The following is an 18689-nucleotide window of genomic DNA, read 5'->3' as shown; positions in this document are numbered from 1 at the left end:
GAATGTATATCTAGTTCATTCTTCCATCAATTATTCTGTGCTCAATTCAAAGTGTACAGTGATATTTGTTACACTTCATGAACCAAACAGCTGCTTCATTTTTGTGGGATTCTGTATATTAAGAAGAAACACACAGTTTTATGGAGTCTCAACAGCAATGGAAGCTTATGTTCTTCACGTACCTATATTTAAGTGCAGATTTATTTTATAACCACACCTTCATACACAATCTGATGATATTTATTCAATTAAGTTTACTAAGCGTCTGAATTTTATGTAATAAATCCACATAATACACACCCTTGTATCTTGATAATGAGTAAGAAAGCCAATATGAAATAATGACCTCTACCTATAGTATCCTCCGACTGTGTGAAGGATTATGAATAGGTCCTCACAATGCAAAATAATGGGAAACTGCTGAAAGAAGTATGTGATGAATGTTTGACATTTAAATTTGTCATGATACAGATACACTATATACATGTAGCAAAGTACATACATATTGGAAAGTTCTAACATTTTAAAAGGCTTAAAATAACTTAGATACAAAAATGTTAGTGAAAGGAAACTGTGCTATGCAATTGGTTTACAGTAGGACAAATTAAAATTAAGAGAATTATATGGTCATTTATAGAACCAAACTAACTGGCTCTCACAGAATTTGTACCACCCACAACATTTAATTCAGTAGTATAGTGCTGAGATTGTCCACTACAACGTTACAGGGCTGCTATTAGTGCATGGTGGTGCAAAAAGGTTTCAGTGAGGACAATTATGAAGGGCTTTTTAACAACTAGCATTTAATATAGTGATATGGGTGGTCAACAAAACATGGCAAAAGAAAAATGTGCTCTTGATACGTTGCAGATAAATAAACGAAAATAAACCTCTTGAATGACAACACGAAAAAACTTTACTTTTTCTATTGGTATCATGCCACCTTTACATAATTCTTCCTTTCTTTCTATTCTCTTTGATACTCAGAGGACAAAATCTTTGAATCAAGCAACATTTGCATCAAAACCACTGAGAACTCATTATGTCACACTGCTGGTAGAATTCTTGTAACTGTAGATTAAATTGAATAATTTTTACTTTCTATGCAGTGTTCTTCTCATGTATATAAATTTGTATGTCTTTGCTGTAATAACATTTAGTACTGACCTGTATCAATGACATTTAAAATGGTTGTTATCATCATATCTGATGCCAGCGAGTGTTACGTTAAGGTAGAGAAGTGTGTGGCTCAAGGATGACCTGTGTGTGATCTGTAAATTCTGGTCTTGCCTTACGAAATGGAACAGTAATGAACTGCAAGAAAAATGGCACTACTGAAAGATGAACAACAAAAAGTAATGTCCATATTATTCTGATAAAAATGTTAGCACTAACCAAAGAGTTCCTTCTAATCTTTGCTCAATTTTCGGTATCATGTTTTATCACAAGAGTGATAATAACAATGATACTGTGTGTTGTGTGATTAACTCCAAGATGAAATGTTGAAACACACAAAGTACCAAGTAGAAAAATCAAGCTGACAAATCTGCATATGACCCCGCTCCCCTCCCCTCTCTCCCCCATTTCACCCCCACCTCTTCCCATTTTTTCTGCAATTACAAAATTTCCCTTGGCAGGGTAATGGTTCACACATAGTGACAACATTCTAGCAATAATTCAGAATCTGCAATGTATTGTGTTTCTCACAAAACAACTTACAATGCAATATTCAGTAAGTCAGTGTTTGACTTGTAAGATATTTGTTTTTAATGTGTGTATGAGAAAAATCTCAACACATGTTCTTTTAATGAAGTGTTGAATTTTATACAGTGGTTCAGTATTTACTCCAATGTTGATGCAACTGATTAATGAAAACCAATGGAAGTAATATTTGTGGAGACTACTTACATTGATGGCCATTCTCTCCATACCCTCTGGCTGAAAAAACCAAGTCACATTTGGGCTTGGCTTTCCAAGAATAGCGGCATTCACTTTGGCACCCACTTTCTGAGACGGTTTATACAAAAATTTAAGTGGATATTGTGGCATGTAGACATGAGGTTTTCCTGAAAACATTGACTCTGTTAGTTCTGTAAGTTCACAATACATTCTGAGCGCAATGCACTCTCTCATAGTTACTTTCATAATTTTGATGTACTATTCCATTCTCCACTTTTCCTCAAACTCTCAAAAATGTGAGTCTTAATCACTGCATAACCCTCCAAGTCTGACGGACTTCACTAGCAGCTGTATCTTCAATGACCCAATGACCTACCACGTAATTAGGGACCGATTCCCATCACAGTCTGGTCCCTTGAATCCCCCAAACCAACCAACCTACCACCTAATTAACTTATAATGGGTTGTTTATTGTCACTTGGTTATTGTGACTGGAGTATGGCATGCATTGGGGCCTGATATTCACGCCCCATTAGTCCCCATATCAGCTTACAGCATTGCCTGTATCCTGCCACCTACAGGTGAGCATCTTTTGTGTCTTTGTTCTTTTGTTATTTTTTCTGCAGTTTGTTTTTACTTTTAAAATTTAAAATTAACAAGAATGTGAAACTGGAATATAAAATAATTGAAATATTTTAGGAAGAATGAAAACAGAAGATAAGGGAGAAGAGATTGCATTGGTCCCATAACCTGTTTGGTATCTCTGAATATGGTTGGGACACTGACCACCACTCACAATGCCTTCATTAAGTTACAATAATAAAGGCTAAACTAGAAGTTATATAAACTAGAAATTATTTGATATTTATTACTACTTGCTGTACAAATGAAGTCACACATAGGAGATGCACATGTACATTTTGCTTTTGGCAAGTGTTGCCATTTGATTGTTATTCGTTTAGTTCTTGTTCATAGTTACATTTTATTATTAACTATTGCTTTCTAATACCTAATTAATACATTACTTTCTTACTGTCTATTGTAAGGCAATGATAGTGCAGCAAAGCTGTTGCAGACTTATCTTCATCAGTTGTCTTCCGCCCTTTGAGCTCTGTCTGCCTGCTAGACATACTCCTACTGCCTTGTTTGTGCGTGCTTCTCATATGTCACTTTGGAAATCTTATTTTTTGCCAAGTCATTTGGCCATGTCCATTGATCTTCCTTTCTGATTATGCTATGGATAGCTGGTTCTGTGCTGCTATAGTCTATTTTTAGTTTGTTTCTGATGTCCATGTGCTGTCCACAGAAGAAGACTGTATCAGATGGGGAAACTCCTTCCCCACAAATGCACCTTGGTGTCTGCCTCAGACTCATGTTGTTCAAGTGCATGGGATAAGGTCCATGACCAGCTAAGAAATGTACCATACTGCAGCTGGGATGGGATTCAGGTGTTTCATTATTAACTACTCCCAATTGTCTGGGAGTATGGTGTACAATCTACATTCCTTATCACTTATTTCCGTTCACCTTGCCATGTATCCAAGTACCAGTTACTCAGATGGCATGTAGTTTGTAGGTTTACAGTGGTAATTGCACTTATCCAGTAGTCTCCCCATCTTTAACCAGTAGATTGGAGTTCTTAATGCCTATCAGGTAGATTCATAGCAGCATCTGCTGAAGGGGTACCGAAAACCCCCAAATTGTAAGCAAGACACTTCTTTGTCTTCATCAGACTGCTGCTTCATTAGTGATCAAAGTCAGTCTATGTACCATCTTATACAAAGATGGCAGAATGTAAGTTCTTGTGACTGAAGAGGTAGTCTGCAGTGTTCTGAATTCAGCCTTGCCAATTTGATGAGTATTTTTTTCTGCTCTGCTTGTTGCTAGTTTCATGTGTTCATGGAAGTTTAATTTCTCATCATTGTATACCCTATGGACTGCCACAGTTGTTTAAGCACATTATGCCCTGAGTGTGATTGACTGCTATAGCTGCTTGCAACGATGTGCTTGTGGTATGGTTTACTGCTATAGATGTTTTGAAACATTTTGCAGTGGTGGAATACAAACCCTGTTTGATTGCATCAGTGTGGGTGTACTCGCCACACTTAATTTATTCTACACCCAACATAACAAATTTTAATGCACAGCAGACAACAGAGTTGTCAGTTTGATATCAGCACTTACAGGTGGTGCTCATCACAAATAGTTTGCTGTACACAAAATAGACAATGATGGAGCATATATGCTCCAATGTGTGTCAATTTGGATTTTAACATTTTACTGTGAGAGATATGCTGTTATTGGCCACAGTCACTCATTTATTTGTGTGTTTTAATACAGTGAATTTATGGATTGTAATTGCACTTAAAAAGTGCCTGGGCTCCAACAAGATAATGCATAATTCAACATTGATTGCATGGTGAGAGACGTCACAATGAAGCATTAAAGTCACAGCCACCAAATCCTGCATGTTGCTGTCAAAGGGTCAAAACACCCCTTGTATTTTTAACTTGGTGTCTCACTCAATAATAATTTTAAGAGTAGTAATGGAGGTTCACTCCTGTTTTTTGCTGATGTATACTTTGATTGGTGTCAGATTTTACAACCAGGCAATTTTCAGCAAACATGAAAATGCCATTATTAATGCGTAATATGGATAAATATATATTTTACATAATGACACCTGAAACACTAGGTTCATATACGTGTATTAACAGATGTCCTATCATCCAATCCCTCCTTGTCAACATTTTCTCTATAGTACTTTCCTCACCGATTCTGCTGAGAACCTCCTCATTTCTTACCTTATCTTTCCATTTAATTTCCAACAATCATCTGTACTGCCACATCTCAAATGCTTCAATTCTCTTCTTTTTCAGTTTTCCATAGTCAGTGTTTCACTAACATACTATGCTGGACTCCAAACATACATTCTCAGAAATTTATTTCACAAATTAAAGCCTTTATTTTATACTAGCAGAATTCTCTTTTCCAGGAATGCCTTTTCTGCCAGAGCTCATCTGCTTTTTATATCCTCATTGCTCCATCCATCATAGATTATTCTGTTGCCCTAGGTAGCAGAATCCCTTAACTTCTTGTACTGCATGATCACCTATTCTGATAAGTTTCTAGATGTTAACATTTCTGCTATATCATATTACTTTTGTTTTCTTTGGTTTACCTCCAGTATATATTCTGTACACATTAGACTGTTCGTTACATTCAACAGATCCTGTAATTCTTCTTAACTTTCACTGAGAACAGCAATGTCATCAATCAATCTCATCCTTTCACCTTGAATATTAATCCCAGCCTTGAACCATCAGATAAGAAATAGGAGAGAGGAGAGAAGTAGAGAAGGGGGAAAGACTGGAGAGTGTGTTGGTTGAACGAAAGTGTGTGTAGTGCTGGAGTGGGAGCAGGGAAGGTGTAGATAGGTGGAGGACTGGGACTAGCAGAGGTTGATGACATGGGGTTGCAGGAATGAGGTGTATGTTGTAGGGTGAGTTCTCACCTGCGCACTTCAGAAAAGCTGGTGTTGGTAGGAAGGATCCAGATGGTGCAGCCTGTGAAGCAGTCAGTGAAGTGAAGCACTTCATAATTGGCAGTGTGTTCAGTAACTGGGTGGTCTGGTTCTCTCTTGGCCACACTCTGGCAGTGGCCATTCATGTGGACCGGCAGCTTTCGGTTGCTATGCCCATTTAGAAAACAGTATAGTGCTTGCAACTTCCTGTAGACCAAATGGCATTTTCACAGCTAGCCCTGCCTATTAAGAGACAGGAGAGACCTGTGACAGGACAGGAGAGGGTGGTGATGGGAGGCTGTATGGGCAGGTCTTACATCCAGGTCTTTTGCAGGGATCTGAGCTGTAACTATGGATTTGAAGCAGGGGTGGAGCAGAGATGGACAGTGATATTACATAGTTTTGGTGGGTGGCAAAATATCACGGTGGGAAGAGTTCAGAGGATGGGGGGGGGGGGGGGGGGGGAGGGGATAGTTCTCATTTCACAGTATGAAAAGAGATTGTCAAAACACTAGCAGAGAATATCTCATAATATTGTTATTCCATCATGGATTTTACATTGTTTAATACACCAAAAATTTAGTCAGTGACAGTCCCTTTAGCAAAAAGGTTAAGTATTTTCAAGAATTTACCTTTTGAATTGTTGAAGTTTCTCTAAATTGCATTATCAAAGATAAATGCTATAAGCCTGTGTGTAATACTTGGATACAAGCCACGTCACCAGGCCACCAGTGCGTTACACTTCAAATATTCTGCAAACAACATCTCTGCTGGCTAGCCAACAGAGGCTGACTGCAGTGGGCCACATATCTTGTGCACATTGCACAGCATCCACTGCACTATCTACTGGATTTGTCCTGAAGTGCAGTGCAGCAGGCACTCACTCTCATATTGTGTCCACACATATAGGCAGCAACTGCTACTATCAGTACCTGGACTGTTTATATGTTTTTTTATGTTCTCAACTGTTGTTCACTCAAATGTGGGAGAAGAATAAACTTTGGTTCAATTTGGCCACATTGCTATAGGTGTCTTACATTATGATACATTTGATGAGGAATGTAGTGTTCACTTCTGCATGTTCAGTCCATTTGGTTCTTACTATGGTTCTTCTGTCCATGGAGGCACTACTCCAATCTCTTGTAGAGTAGCAGCAGGCTCTTATGGTTGTCAGTCACACTACTGGTATATCTGCCATCCTTTTCCCCCTTACGATGATGTGACTGAAGACTGGGAGATTTACATAAAGTGAATTCAGCAACACTTCCTGACTTGTGATGCTGCAATTTAGAGTTATTCGAGAAAAACTGTTTCAATCACACGTATAACACGAGAAACAAAGACAATTTTATGCTTCACACTCATTGATTAAACCTATATGCTGAAACTGTTGTTCCACTATTGTTATTTTGTAATAAAACCTGGCATAGTTCAAATAAAGTAGTTACTTTTTTGTATATATATATAATAGTTAAATTCCTACAGGTGGCTTCAGTTGTCTAATATGAGTATGATTCCAATAGTGTCGTTTGTTGGATGCAGAAGTTCCACTGTTCACCGTGTCTGTCTCAATTTGGACGTTTCTAATACCATTTTTCTTTCTGGATGTGCTTGCTTGCTGCTACTTGATATAAAAAGTAATATGAAAAACTCATAAGTTCATCATTCACTTTTGATTTATTTCACAGGGAAGTACAACTTTGTTCCATGACTGCATCTCAACCGACCACAGCCGACTCTACAAGTGACAAAGAATGACTCTAGCTTCAAAGATATTCCACTCAACACCCAAACTTCCACTTGTAATAAGTCTTTTTGATGTTGTTCGTCATGTTCACCAATGTCAATCAATATATTGCAATTTTTAATCATAATAGTAAATTAACATAAAAAATAAATAGATTATAATTTATAAAAATTCCGAAAAAAATAAAAGAGAAAAACATTCACAACTTCGCCCACTAAATTCGGTATCGATAACTTCAGTTGAAAATAATACATCTCCCAGATCCATTACAATGCACAGTCTCCTCAGTACGTGGCAATGAAAATTCATAACAAGCTAAAAGGAAACAATGTTCTGAGTATGAACCTAGAGACACTGAAAACAAAGCTATATGATATACTTTTCAAATACTGCTACTACACTGTTGAGGAGTTCATGAAGGATGAACTGAACATACTGAGCATACAGACTATCAGATCAATTGTGTGATTGGATTGAGGAGTTCCTAGATAACAGAACGCAGCATGTCATTCTCAATGAAGAGAAGTCTTTCGAAGTAAGAGTGATTTCAGGTGTGCCGCAGGGGAGTGTCATAGGACCGTTGCTATTCACAATATACATAAATGACCTGGTGGATGACATCGGAAGTTCACTGAGGCTTTTTGCAGATGATACTGTGGTGTATCGAGAGGTTGCAACAATGGAAAATTGTACTGAAATGCAGGAGGATCTGCAGCGAATTGATGCATGGTGCACAGAATGGCAATTGAATCTCAATGTAGACAAGTGTAATGTGATGTGAATACATAGAAAGATAGGTCCCTTATCATTTAGCTACAAAATAGCAGGTCAGCAACTGGAAGCAGTTAATTCCATAAATTATCTGGGAGTACGCATTAGGAATGATTTAAAATGGAATGATCATATAAAGTTGATCATCGGTAAAGCAGATGCCAGACTGAGATTCATTGGAAGAATCCTAAGGAAATGCAATCCGACAACAAAGGAAGTAGGTTACAGTACGCTTGTCCACCCACTGCTTGAATACTGCTCAGCAGTGTGGGATCCGCACCAGATAGGGTTGATAGAAGAGATAGAGAAGATCCAATGGAGAGCAGCGCGCTTCGTTACAGGATCATTTAGTAATGGCGAAAGCATTACAGAGATGATAGATAAACTCCAGTGGAAGACTCTGCAGCAGAGATGCTCAGTAGCTCGGTACGGGCTTTTGTTAAAGTTCCGAGAACATACCGTCACCGAAGAGTCAAGCAGTATATTGCTCCCTCCTACGTATATCTCGCGAAGAGATCATGAGGATAAAATCAGAGAGATTAGAGGCCACACAGAATCATACCGACAATCCTTCTTTCCACGTACAATACGAGACTGGAATAGAAGGGAGAACTGATAGGGGTACTCAGGGTACCCTCCGCCACACACTGTCAGGTGGCTTGCAGAGTATGGATGTAAATGTAGATGTAGAACATTTGAGTAGGATAAATTTACATATAGTCTTGTGTGTAAATGTAGCTGTCCTTCACAAAAGGGAGGAAAGAAAAATCAAAGTTTATATTAACGTTAAAATTCTTTGTACCAATTAGGCCTAAGTTGTGTTATCCATATTTTTTTTTTTTTTTGGCATGTCTCCTGTTCACTAATCATATGATTATAAATTGTATGTTATGAAATAAATAAAACACTATTCACTATTCACATCTGTAAGGCTCTATTTCTTCATTGGATTTGCCCTCACATCTGCCAGTTGCACTAGTTAACCATGTCCTGAGAACCTGTGTCGCTTTTATTTGGCAAACTATGTAAGTTGTAGCCAAACTATCACTGTAAATGCATGCGCGTCATTGGAGAAAGTGTAGAGTTCTATCTTTGTCATAAACAGCATCGCCAGTCCTGCTGGGCTTGGGTGCCAAACTCCACAACCTCCATCACAAATGTTAGTCTATTACTGATACTCAGTACGATCCTTATGCGACACAATCATTTGAGGTGGTTCCTGACAAGGAGGTATGTGAATGTGCACTACAGTTTAATAATTTATCTTTGGCTGAAGTGTTAAATGTTGCTCAATCTTCTGAGGTATCTCTTGCTGCTGGTGATCAGACTGAGGTATGGTGTACCATTGCTGCAGTGGCTCCTGTTCCTGGTCATCAGGTGTCAGTCAGATCTCAGGGGATGACAAGGTGGCATACATACAAATGCATTATCCTCACTGCACTGGACAGTGACATGCCAAACAAAACAACAACAATAACAGCAGCAGAAGTAGCAGAAATGGCAGCACTCAGCACTCCCATATTGCCCTGTTTCATGCCATATGACAGGTCCATGTGCCCTAAGTGCTGGGCAACTTGGAGTAACTGTAAGAGCTGAGGATGTATAGCATCTGTGTGTCATTCCCAGCTCCCTCCTGCAGACATGGACATGGATGCTAATTGTGTGTTTCCAATGGTTACAAATCATAACAAATTGTTTATTGAAGTTCAGGCTTACTTGGCATTTGGGGAATTGCAACAAGCAGCATATTGCAATTTTGGGGCAATTTATGGTTACCACTACATATAAATTTGTGGTTCACTCCTTGACTTTTTTGGTAGTGGGTGACCATAGTGCTGTAAATTTTTTTGGTCTGGATGCTTTGAGTGCTTTTGGGTTTTCCACTTTGGATAAGGTCAATCTCATTTGCAAACCAGGTCCCTTACCAATAGTTAGATTCTCTGTGTTTTGAGTTCTCGTCTCTTTTCTCAGTTGGATTACATTGCGCCACTAATATTGTGACCCACATTACCCTGAAAACTACAGGGTGGCTGCACTTGTTCTGTGAAAGCCCTATTCCAGTTGCTTTACGTGATCAAATAAAATCAGGATTGGACAGGCTGCCATCATTGGGGTCACACAGACTATTACATCAAGTGACTCATCTAGCCCCTTGTAATAGCTAAAAAAACCAACTGGTCAGCTTCACCTCTGCAGCAACTTAAAAGTTTCAGTTAACACTCAATCTATCATTGACACCTACCATTTGCCACATCGAGACAAGTTACCAGCTAAACCCACTGGGGGCCAGTTTTTCTCCAAAACTGATTTATCTGAAGCTCTCTTACAGGTTCCTTCAAATGAGGACTCTAAATGGCTTATTTTGACTAACACACCATTCAAGTTGTACCATTATCAGCACCTCCTGTTTGGTGTGGCTACCACCTCAGTGATTTTTCAGCTTTTTCAGAACAATTGAGTATGTCCATACCGGGATGCATCAACTATCTTAATGATATTGTTCTGACTGGGCAGCAACACAAAAGCATTTATGCACACACCTTGTTCACAGTCTGACATACAGCAGGGTTGAAATGCAGCTTGGTCAAGTACAATTTTTCTCAGCCTCCATTGTGTATTTGGGGTTTGAGGTTCCTCCCGATGGTATTCAGCATGTATGTCATGCACCATGGTCACAGCCCTGCTTCGCACTGCTACATCAAAAAACTTCAAGCATTTTTAGGTAAGGTTGATTACTAACAGCACTCTATTCCAGGTGTGGCTGTGTCAGCACATTCCCTCCACAAGATCATTCCTTTACAGTGGATGCTGGCCTGCAAGCACACATTCAGGCATTTGAAATCTAAATTACATTCTGCTCCTTGTTTGGCTACTTTCAATCCTAGCCACAACTTGTTTTGGCTGCAGATGTCTCTCAGTATGGTCTAGAGTTCCATCTCACACATCAAAATGAGGGTAGTCCCAAATGTCTGATAGCGTAAGTGTCAAAAATGCTCAACTCCATTCAGCAGCACAACTCCCGAGATGAAAGTGAAGTGCTTGCTATCATCTAAACCCTCAAAAAGTTTTGTATGTTCTTGAATGGGTGTAAGTTCAACCTCATTACTGACCCAAAGCCTTTGGTTTCATTGTTTAATCCTTCTACTTCATTGCCCAAGAAAGCAGCACATTGCTGTCAATTTTGGGCCTTGTTTCTGTCTCACTACAACTATAAAATACATTTCTGCCCTATCACACAGCATGTCAATGCTGATGTACTGTCCCAGATTCCAACGGGGCAATATCCTACTTTCAATCAAGAAAAACTACTTTGTTTTCACTTGGATGTTGAGGCACCTTGTACAGTGAAAGCATTTCCTGTTATGGTCTCCCTAATTGCAGCTGCTGTCACTGTCTACCCTGTTTTGCATCATGTGGTACACCTCATTTGGTATGGTTGGCTGGACAAGCCTCCAGACAGGGCTTCTAATCACATGCCCAACTATTTCGCCTTTCGATATTTGATGGTGATGTTCTCTTAGGTACGGACAGGCTGTCACCTAGGGTTGTGATCCTAGCCACTGTACAATGGGATGTTCTTCAGCACCTACATCAAGGACATTGAGAAAGTTTTGGGTACCAAATTATTGGCTCTTTGGCATGTGTATTGGCCCGGCATCGATGGCGTCACTGTATATCTTGCTGTGGCCTGCTCTCAGTGTCCTATCTAACAGGTGATGCCACAGACGGCACTCTATCCATGGCCCGCTTAGCAGCGTTGTTGGACATTGATACTTTTCTACATTATTTATTTATTTATTTATTGTTCCGTGGGACCACATTAAGGAGAAGCCTCCATGGTCATGGAATGAGTCAATACATGAAATTATAACACGATTGTAGAAACAGATAAAATGAAATATAAGAAACATATTCAGGTGACTAGTCGTAAGTTCAAATAAAGAAAACCAACAATGTAACACTGGTATTTGCTTAATTTTTTAGCTCTTCCAGGAGCTCCTCGACAGAATAGAAGGAGTGAGCCATGAGGAAGCTCTTCAGTTTAGACTTAAAAGAGTTTGGGCTACTGCTAAGATTTTTGAGTTCTTGTGGTAGCTTATTGAAAATGGATGCAGCAGAATACTGCACTCCCTTCTGCACAAGAGTCAAGGAAGTGCATTCCACATGTAGATTTGATTTCTGCCTAGTATTAACTGAGTGAAAGCTGATGAAAGCTGCTAACTCTTGGGAATAAGCTAATATTGCTAACAACAAATGACATTGAAGAAAATATATACTTTGAGGGCAATGTCAAAATTCCCAGACTATTGAATAGGGGTTGACAAGAGGTTTTTGAACTTACACCACACATAGCTCAAACAGCCCGTTTTTGAGCCAAAACTACCCTTTTTGAATCAGAAGTATTACTCCAAAAAATAATACCATATGACATAAGTGTATGAAAATATGAGAAGTAGACTACTTTTTGTGTTGAAATGCCACTTATTTCAGATACTGTTCTAATGGTAAATAAAGCAGCATTTAGTTTCTGAACAAGATTCTGAACATGGGCTTTCCACAACAGCTTACTATCTATCCGAACACCTAGGAACTTGAACTGTTCTGTCTCGCTTATAATATGCTCTTCTGTTTGACCAAAATATCGGTTCTTGTTTAATTGTGAGTTAGAAACTGTAAAAACTGAGTCTTACTGTGATTTAGCATCAAATTATTTTCCACAAGCCACGAACTTATTTCATCAACTACATTATTTGATAATGTTTCACACAAGATCCTTCACTACCAAGCTTGTGTCATCAGCAAACAGAAATATTTTTGAATCACCTGTAATACTAGAAGGCATATCATTTATATAAATAAGAAACAGCAGTGGCCCCAGTACCGACCCTTGGGGAACGCCCCACCTGACAGTGCCCCATTGGGACTGAAAATCACTATCACTCTCAATATTACAGAGAATTACCTTCTGCTTTCTGTTCTTAAAGTAAGAGGTGAACCAATTGTAAGCTACTCCCCTTATTCCATAATCGTCCAACTTCTGCAGTAATATTTTGTGGTCAACACAGTCAAAAGCCTTCGTTAAATCAAAGAAAACACCTAACATTCGCAACCTTTTATTTAATCAGCCCAAAACCTCACAGAAAAAAACAGAATATAGCCTTTTCAGTTGTTAAGCCATTTCTAAAACCAGACTGTACATTTGACAGCAAATTATGTGAATTTAAATGCTCCAGTAACCTTGTATATACAACCCTCTCGATAACTTTAGCAAACACCGATGGCATAGAAATAGGTCTATAATTGTCAACATTATCCCTGTCTCCCTTTTTATAAAGTGGCTTCACTACTGAGTACTTTAATTGGTCAGGAAACCGACCACTCATAAAGGAAAAGTTACAGATATGGCTAAGTACTGGGCTAATATACATAGAACAGTACTTCAGTATTCTGCTAGATACCCCATCATATCCATGAGAGTTCTTTGCCTTTAGTGATTTAATTATTAACTCAATCTCCCTCTTGTCAGTATCATGGAGGAGTATTTCAGGTAACAGTCTCTGAACACTTCTTCCTGCGAGTGCTATATGATTCCCTGTTGGGACTAGGTTTCTATTTAGTTCATCTGCTATATTCAGAAAGCGATTATTAAATACTGTCATATGTGCGACTTATCAGTAACACAGACATTCCCACTACGCATTGATTCTATATCCTCGACCTGTCTCTGCAGACCAGCCACTTCCTTTACGACTGACCATATGGTTTCAATTTTATCCTGAGACTTAGCTATTCTATCTGCATACCACATACTTTTTGCCTTCCTAATAACTTTTTTAAGCACCTTACAATACTGTTTGTAATGGGCTGCTGCATTTAGATTGTGACAGTTTCTAACGTTTGGATATAATTGCCACTTTGTTCTACATTATACATTATCCCCTGTCCTTCAGTGTGAGCCACAGCTATGATTCAGGGCCTCTGCAAAATTTTTCTATTGAAGGATTGCCTTGCACCACTGTGGCAGAACTGTCCACAGTTTGTATCTCAGGCCTTCTGCAATTTCTGTGCCTGTTAAGGCATTTGGCATGTGACTGCTCCTTCTTTTCACTCCAATTTAATGGTAAGGCGGAATGTCCTGTCTGCATGTTCACTGTTCAAATAAGGAAGTATGTTGTGATCTCCTCCATGGATGACCCCTTGACATACTACTAGAGTTCGTACAGTGGGATACTGGAGTCCAACCTGGATGCTTCATTGTTGTCAGCCACACATACTCCTGCCCCACCAACACATGCCATTGTGGTCCTCATCATGTTTTCCTCCTGGCTCCAAGGTCTGAGCTTGGAGGTTCAGCCACCAAGTGAATGGATTCTGGCCCAGATTCACAACTGCCTAGGCAGCTGTCTCTGTATGGTGCACACCAGTGATGTGCTGGTGGTGCACCAACATGACCAGCATCCCCACACCACAGAGGGGGCCACAGATCCACTGCTCCTGCCTCTGCCTCCTCCCTCAGCACCTGTCCCAACCTTGCACGGCACCTTTACTGCTGGGGCACAACCATCCTTCTTGTGGATTTCAGCACTTCTTCCAGGGTCTGGGATCCAGTTAATAAACTGAAAATAGCTCCACTACATAAACATCAGCTCAGTGAAGTTATTTTGTCTACTTACATTTGAGAACTGTACAGTAATTTCTGGGAGATATAGTGTATCTATAAACTGAAAAAGCAAGCACAACTCATGGTGGGGGAATTTTCCTTTCCTGGAAGAACACTGAGGCTGCCACAGAGGATGAATAATGATCAGTTTTTTCTCAAGCAGTGTAGGACACTGTGAAGAGATTTTTGTAGGTTCTGTACATACAAGTTTCTTGTGTTAGTACTACTATTAATTTATATCTGTAATCCAACTTTACAAGCAAAGCCCTATGCACCTTGTCCTGACACATGCTGACTATATGCAGCTGTAATGCACACTGATGCTTGTGTTTCAGTCCTACATTGCCTTATCAGTACCAGCGCCTAATGGCAAGTCATGACAAAAACACTGTTAATAACACACACCCTGCAGTGCACGTCATTCCTATAAAGTTGGGTACCTATATGATAAATAGATTTTTGTCTACATTGACGCAAGTACCAAAGCTATAATTACAATCTCTCTGTACTTATGAGGGGGATTACTCCTAAGTGTGCTGCAACCATATGATATGATACGATCTTTGAAATAACAGAATGTAAATATTTCAGCAACATAGGGGCTGGCCAATTGTTCCACAGTAACTCATCTTCTCACACAGCCACAGTTACAGTCAATCTTCCAACTGTTGGTAAAATAAATTAACTAACTAAACTGATCTTAGAACACCATCTTCCATAAAATCACCACTTCCACTACCAACACCAACACCACCACCACCACGAATAAATAATTTCTCAGTTTCAGCCTAACCAATGTGTTTTATTTTGTAGAGAGATGTATTTGAGCTATGGACTTGGCAAACTATGTAGTTCCACAGACGTTTCTCGACAAATTTTCAGCATGATGGGGTTTTCCCCCCTCCCCCAATCCAACTATTATGGATATGATACCATATTCCTCAATGAGATGTTTCCTCAGTGTTGGATCACAAGGATCCCCATCACTGGGCCCCTCAGTCTCCTGGTGATCTGACTCCGATGGATTTCAGTGCATCAGTGCATGGAGGTTCATCAAGGACATTGTTTACGGAACAAAAGTTCAAAATCTGTTGTTGTTGTGGTCTTCAGTCCTGAGACTGGTTTGATGGAGCTCTCTATGCTAACCTATCCTGTGCAAGCTTCTTCATTTCCCAGTACTTACTGCAACCTACATCCTTCTTAATCTGCTTAGTGTATTCATCTCTTAGTTTCCCTCTATGATTTTTACCCTCCACACTGCCCTCCAATGCTAAATTTGTGATCCCTTGATGCCTCAGAACATGTCCTACCAACCTGTCCCTTCTTCTTGTCAAGTTGTGCCACAAATTCCTCTTCTCCCCAATCCTATTCAGTACCTCCTCATTAGTTATGTGATCTACCCATCTAATCGTAGCATTCTTCTGTAGCACCATGTATTTTACAGAAGAGGACACCATCATTTTACCCAAGATGACGCAATCATCATTTAACCATACAGTAAAGCTGCATGCCCTTGGAAAAAATTAAGGCTGTAGTTTCCCCTTGCTTTCAGCTGTTCGCAGTACCAGCACAGCAAGGCCATTTTGGTTAGTGTTACAAGGCCAGATTAGTCAATCATCCAGACTGTTGCCCCTGCAACTACTGAAAAGGCTGCTGCCCCTCTTCAGGAACCACATGTTTGTCTGGCCTCTCAAGAGATACCCTCAGTTGCGGTTGCACCTATGGTATGCCCACCATCTGTATTGATGAGGCGTGCAAGCCTCCCCACCAACGGCAAGGTCCATGGTTCGTGGTTCATGGGGGGAAGGTTCAAAATCTAGGAGATTTGAAACAACAGATCTATGCCATTGAAGAGGCCATAACATCTGTCATTCTTAAGAATATGAAGATGGGAAGTGGAGTACTGTTTTGATATCTATAGCACTACAAACAGTGCCCACACTGAACAGTGCCAACAAGCATAAAAAATGTGGGCACTCCTGTGTACAATGTTAGTCAAATAAAGTTATAAATCTGAATAAGTTCCAAAAAGTAAACAAATGTTTTTTCTACCTCTACCTCAGACAATCACGAGACAACCACGTTTTTTAGAGGAATCGGATCATGGTGTCTAATTAAGAAACAGAACTCTAAGTTACAAATAATTTTTTATAACAAAACTGATACTTTAATATTGCTAGCAATGTCATAAGATATTTCTATCCAAATATACATAAATTAATGAATCACTCCTCAATCAAACACTTACAAATGAAGTTATTCTGCTTAACAATTTCATATATAGCTTTTTCTGTACTTACCAAGCACAATAAGTTTCAGTGTCAGTTCTTTGGTGAAATTTTCATTTGTTGCACGCATTTTGTAAGTACCTCTATCTTCAATAGTAACCTGTTTTATTTCCAGTATAGACTGTTTCCCATTATATTTGGTTGAAACAATCATTCTGGATGAATTGTTGATTATACCATCATTCTTGTACCATGAAAACTCAGGTTGCGGATGTGCTTCAACACTGATGACCCATTTCAAGTTCTGTCCTTCAACAACTTCCATATCAGTTTTGTTCCCATTTACTGACAAGTTTATGTAAGCCTCATTCCTATCTGAAAAATAGACATGTTTAAGCAAAACTGTATCAAAATATCCATAGAAATAGACTATTTACAATGAAACATGCAAATCATTTTTATCCATAATCAGAGTGTATTGCCAGTTGTAAATTGTGATGTGGGACAAGCACCTTAAGCTAGTCTAATGATGAGAACAAGTCAATGAGGAAGGGAAAGGGAACAAGCATGTTGAGTTTAATGGAGACAAATAATGAAGACAAACAATGAAGACAAAGAAGTAGAAAAATACATTTCAACTACTTCCAATTATTCACTTATGCTTTATTTTATGAGAATGGCAGTTTCCAAAGAACATATTTACCTACATCAATAAATACAGAGTCCTATATACAGTACATTAATATTTGTCATGCAGCTTTACAATGGACACTGCTACTTACCATTTAGCTAACAGAAATATCCAATAAACTAATCCAGATATTTGAAAATCTTCCCACTAGATTACATAGCTCTAGTCCAAACAAGGAGAGAAAGTCTATATGAAACTTATTTGTGTGTCTTATATTGTGACTGTGCAAGTCGTAACTTGGTTGAAAATTATTTTTACTGTCAGCAACAACACACATTAAAGTGTCAGTGCATCGGGAAATGACTAAGGAAGGACCCCAGCATTCTTAAAAATGTTTCTGAAAGGCATAATAGTTATCCATTTTACACAATATTTTTACCACTCACTTTTGCTAAATAGTCCTTTTATTTGCTTTAGGTAATTATCCAACAAAATAATCTTTTAAGACAACATGGAGTGGGGAAAAAACAGAAAAGAAAGGATAGCACTTTTTTCCTTTCAGTTAACACAGTGAGGAATAATGTTGAGGGCAATGCACAATGAAATGAGCTTCTTCATTAGTTTATCTGTATGTTTCACTTAGCATATGACATTGGTATATTGCTGGTCCTGAACAGGTCATTATTTGCATATATGAAACTTCATAGCAGGAGTCTTTGTGAGAATAAACGTTTGACTGCTGTAGACAAGTTAATTTTTCATCCTCTACTGTTCGCCAAGTGCTAACAACATGTTTAAATGTGGGCCCTGGGATTCATTTTCGGTGCTATTGATGTGTTCCAACGTCTCTCAGTGTTTTTAATGAGTCACATCAAATATGTTGGTGAATAAAAATAGTTTCAACTACTTACCAAACAACATATGTGCCTCTGTGTGCTATCATTTGCAAAACAACTTCATTTAATACCTTTCACTGTTTATTAATTGTGATAATTGTTACAACCATGATTCCCCGTGCAAAGGGATGGATTTGTACATGTTGTACACAACTGTCTGGCAGATATAAAGAATAGTAACTCAAAAACAAAATAAGATACTGTTTTTCTCTCAATTTTAAGAGAAATTTTGATACCTTATCTACATTTCATCTACATCAATGTAGGAGCTGAAATTAACAGTATGCAATGTGTTTTTACAACTACAAACTCTAAAAGTTTATGCAATGATTT

The 18689-nt window shown here is 38.8% G+C and overlaps 1 protein-coding gene across 1 annotated transcript in view; it reads right to left on the bottom strand.

The window, feature by feature from the left end:
- LOC126282035 (vascular endothelial growth factor receptor kdr-like) overlaps window positions 1-18689 on the bottom strand; it is a 234689-nt gene that overhangs the window by 40644 nt on the left and 175356 nt on the right. The window contains exons 8-9 of the mRNA XM_049981447.1: window positions 16902-17204; window positions 1909-2066 (exon numbers count right to left, since the gene is read on the bottom strand). Of these exons, the coding sequence (XP_049837404.1) occupies window positions 1909-2066; window positions 16902-17204 (461 nt within the window). The remainder of the gene's footprint in view (window positions 1-1908; window positions 2067-16901; window positions 17205-18689) is intronic.

Source organism: Schistocerca gregaria, chromosome 7, assembly GCF_023897955.1.
Source record: "Schistocerca gregaria isolate iqSchGreg1 chromosome 7, iqSchGreg1.2, whole genome shotgun sequence".
NCBI classification, from domain to species: domain Eukaryota; kingdom Metazoa; phylum Arthropoda; class Insecta; order Orthoptera; family Acrididae; genus Schistocerca; species Schistocerca gregaria.
This window is presented reverse-complemented; position numbering and strand designations above follow the sequence as displayed.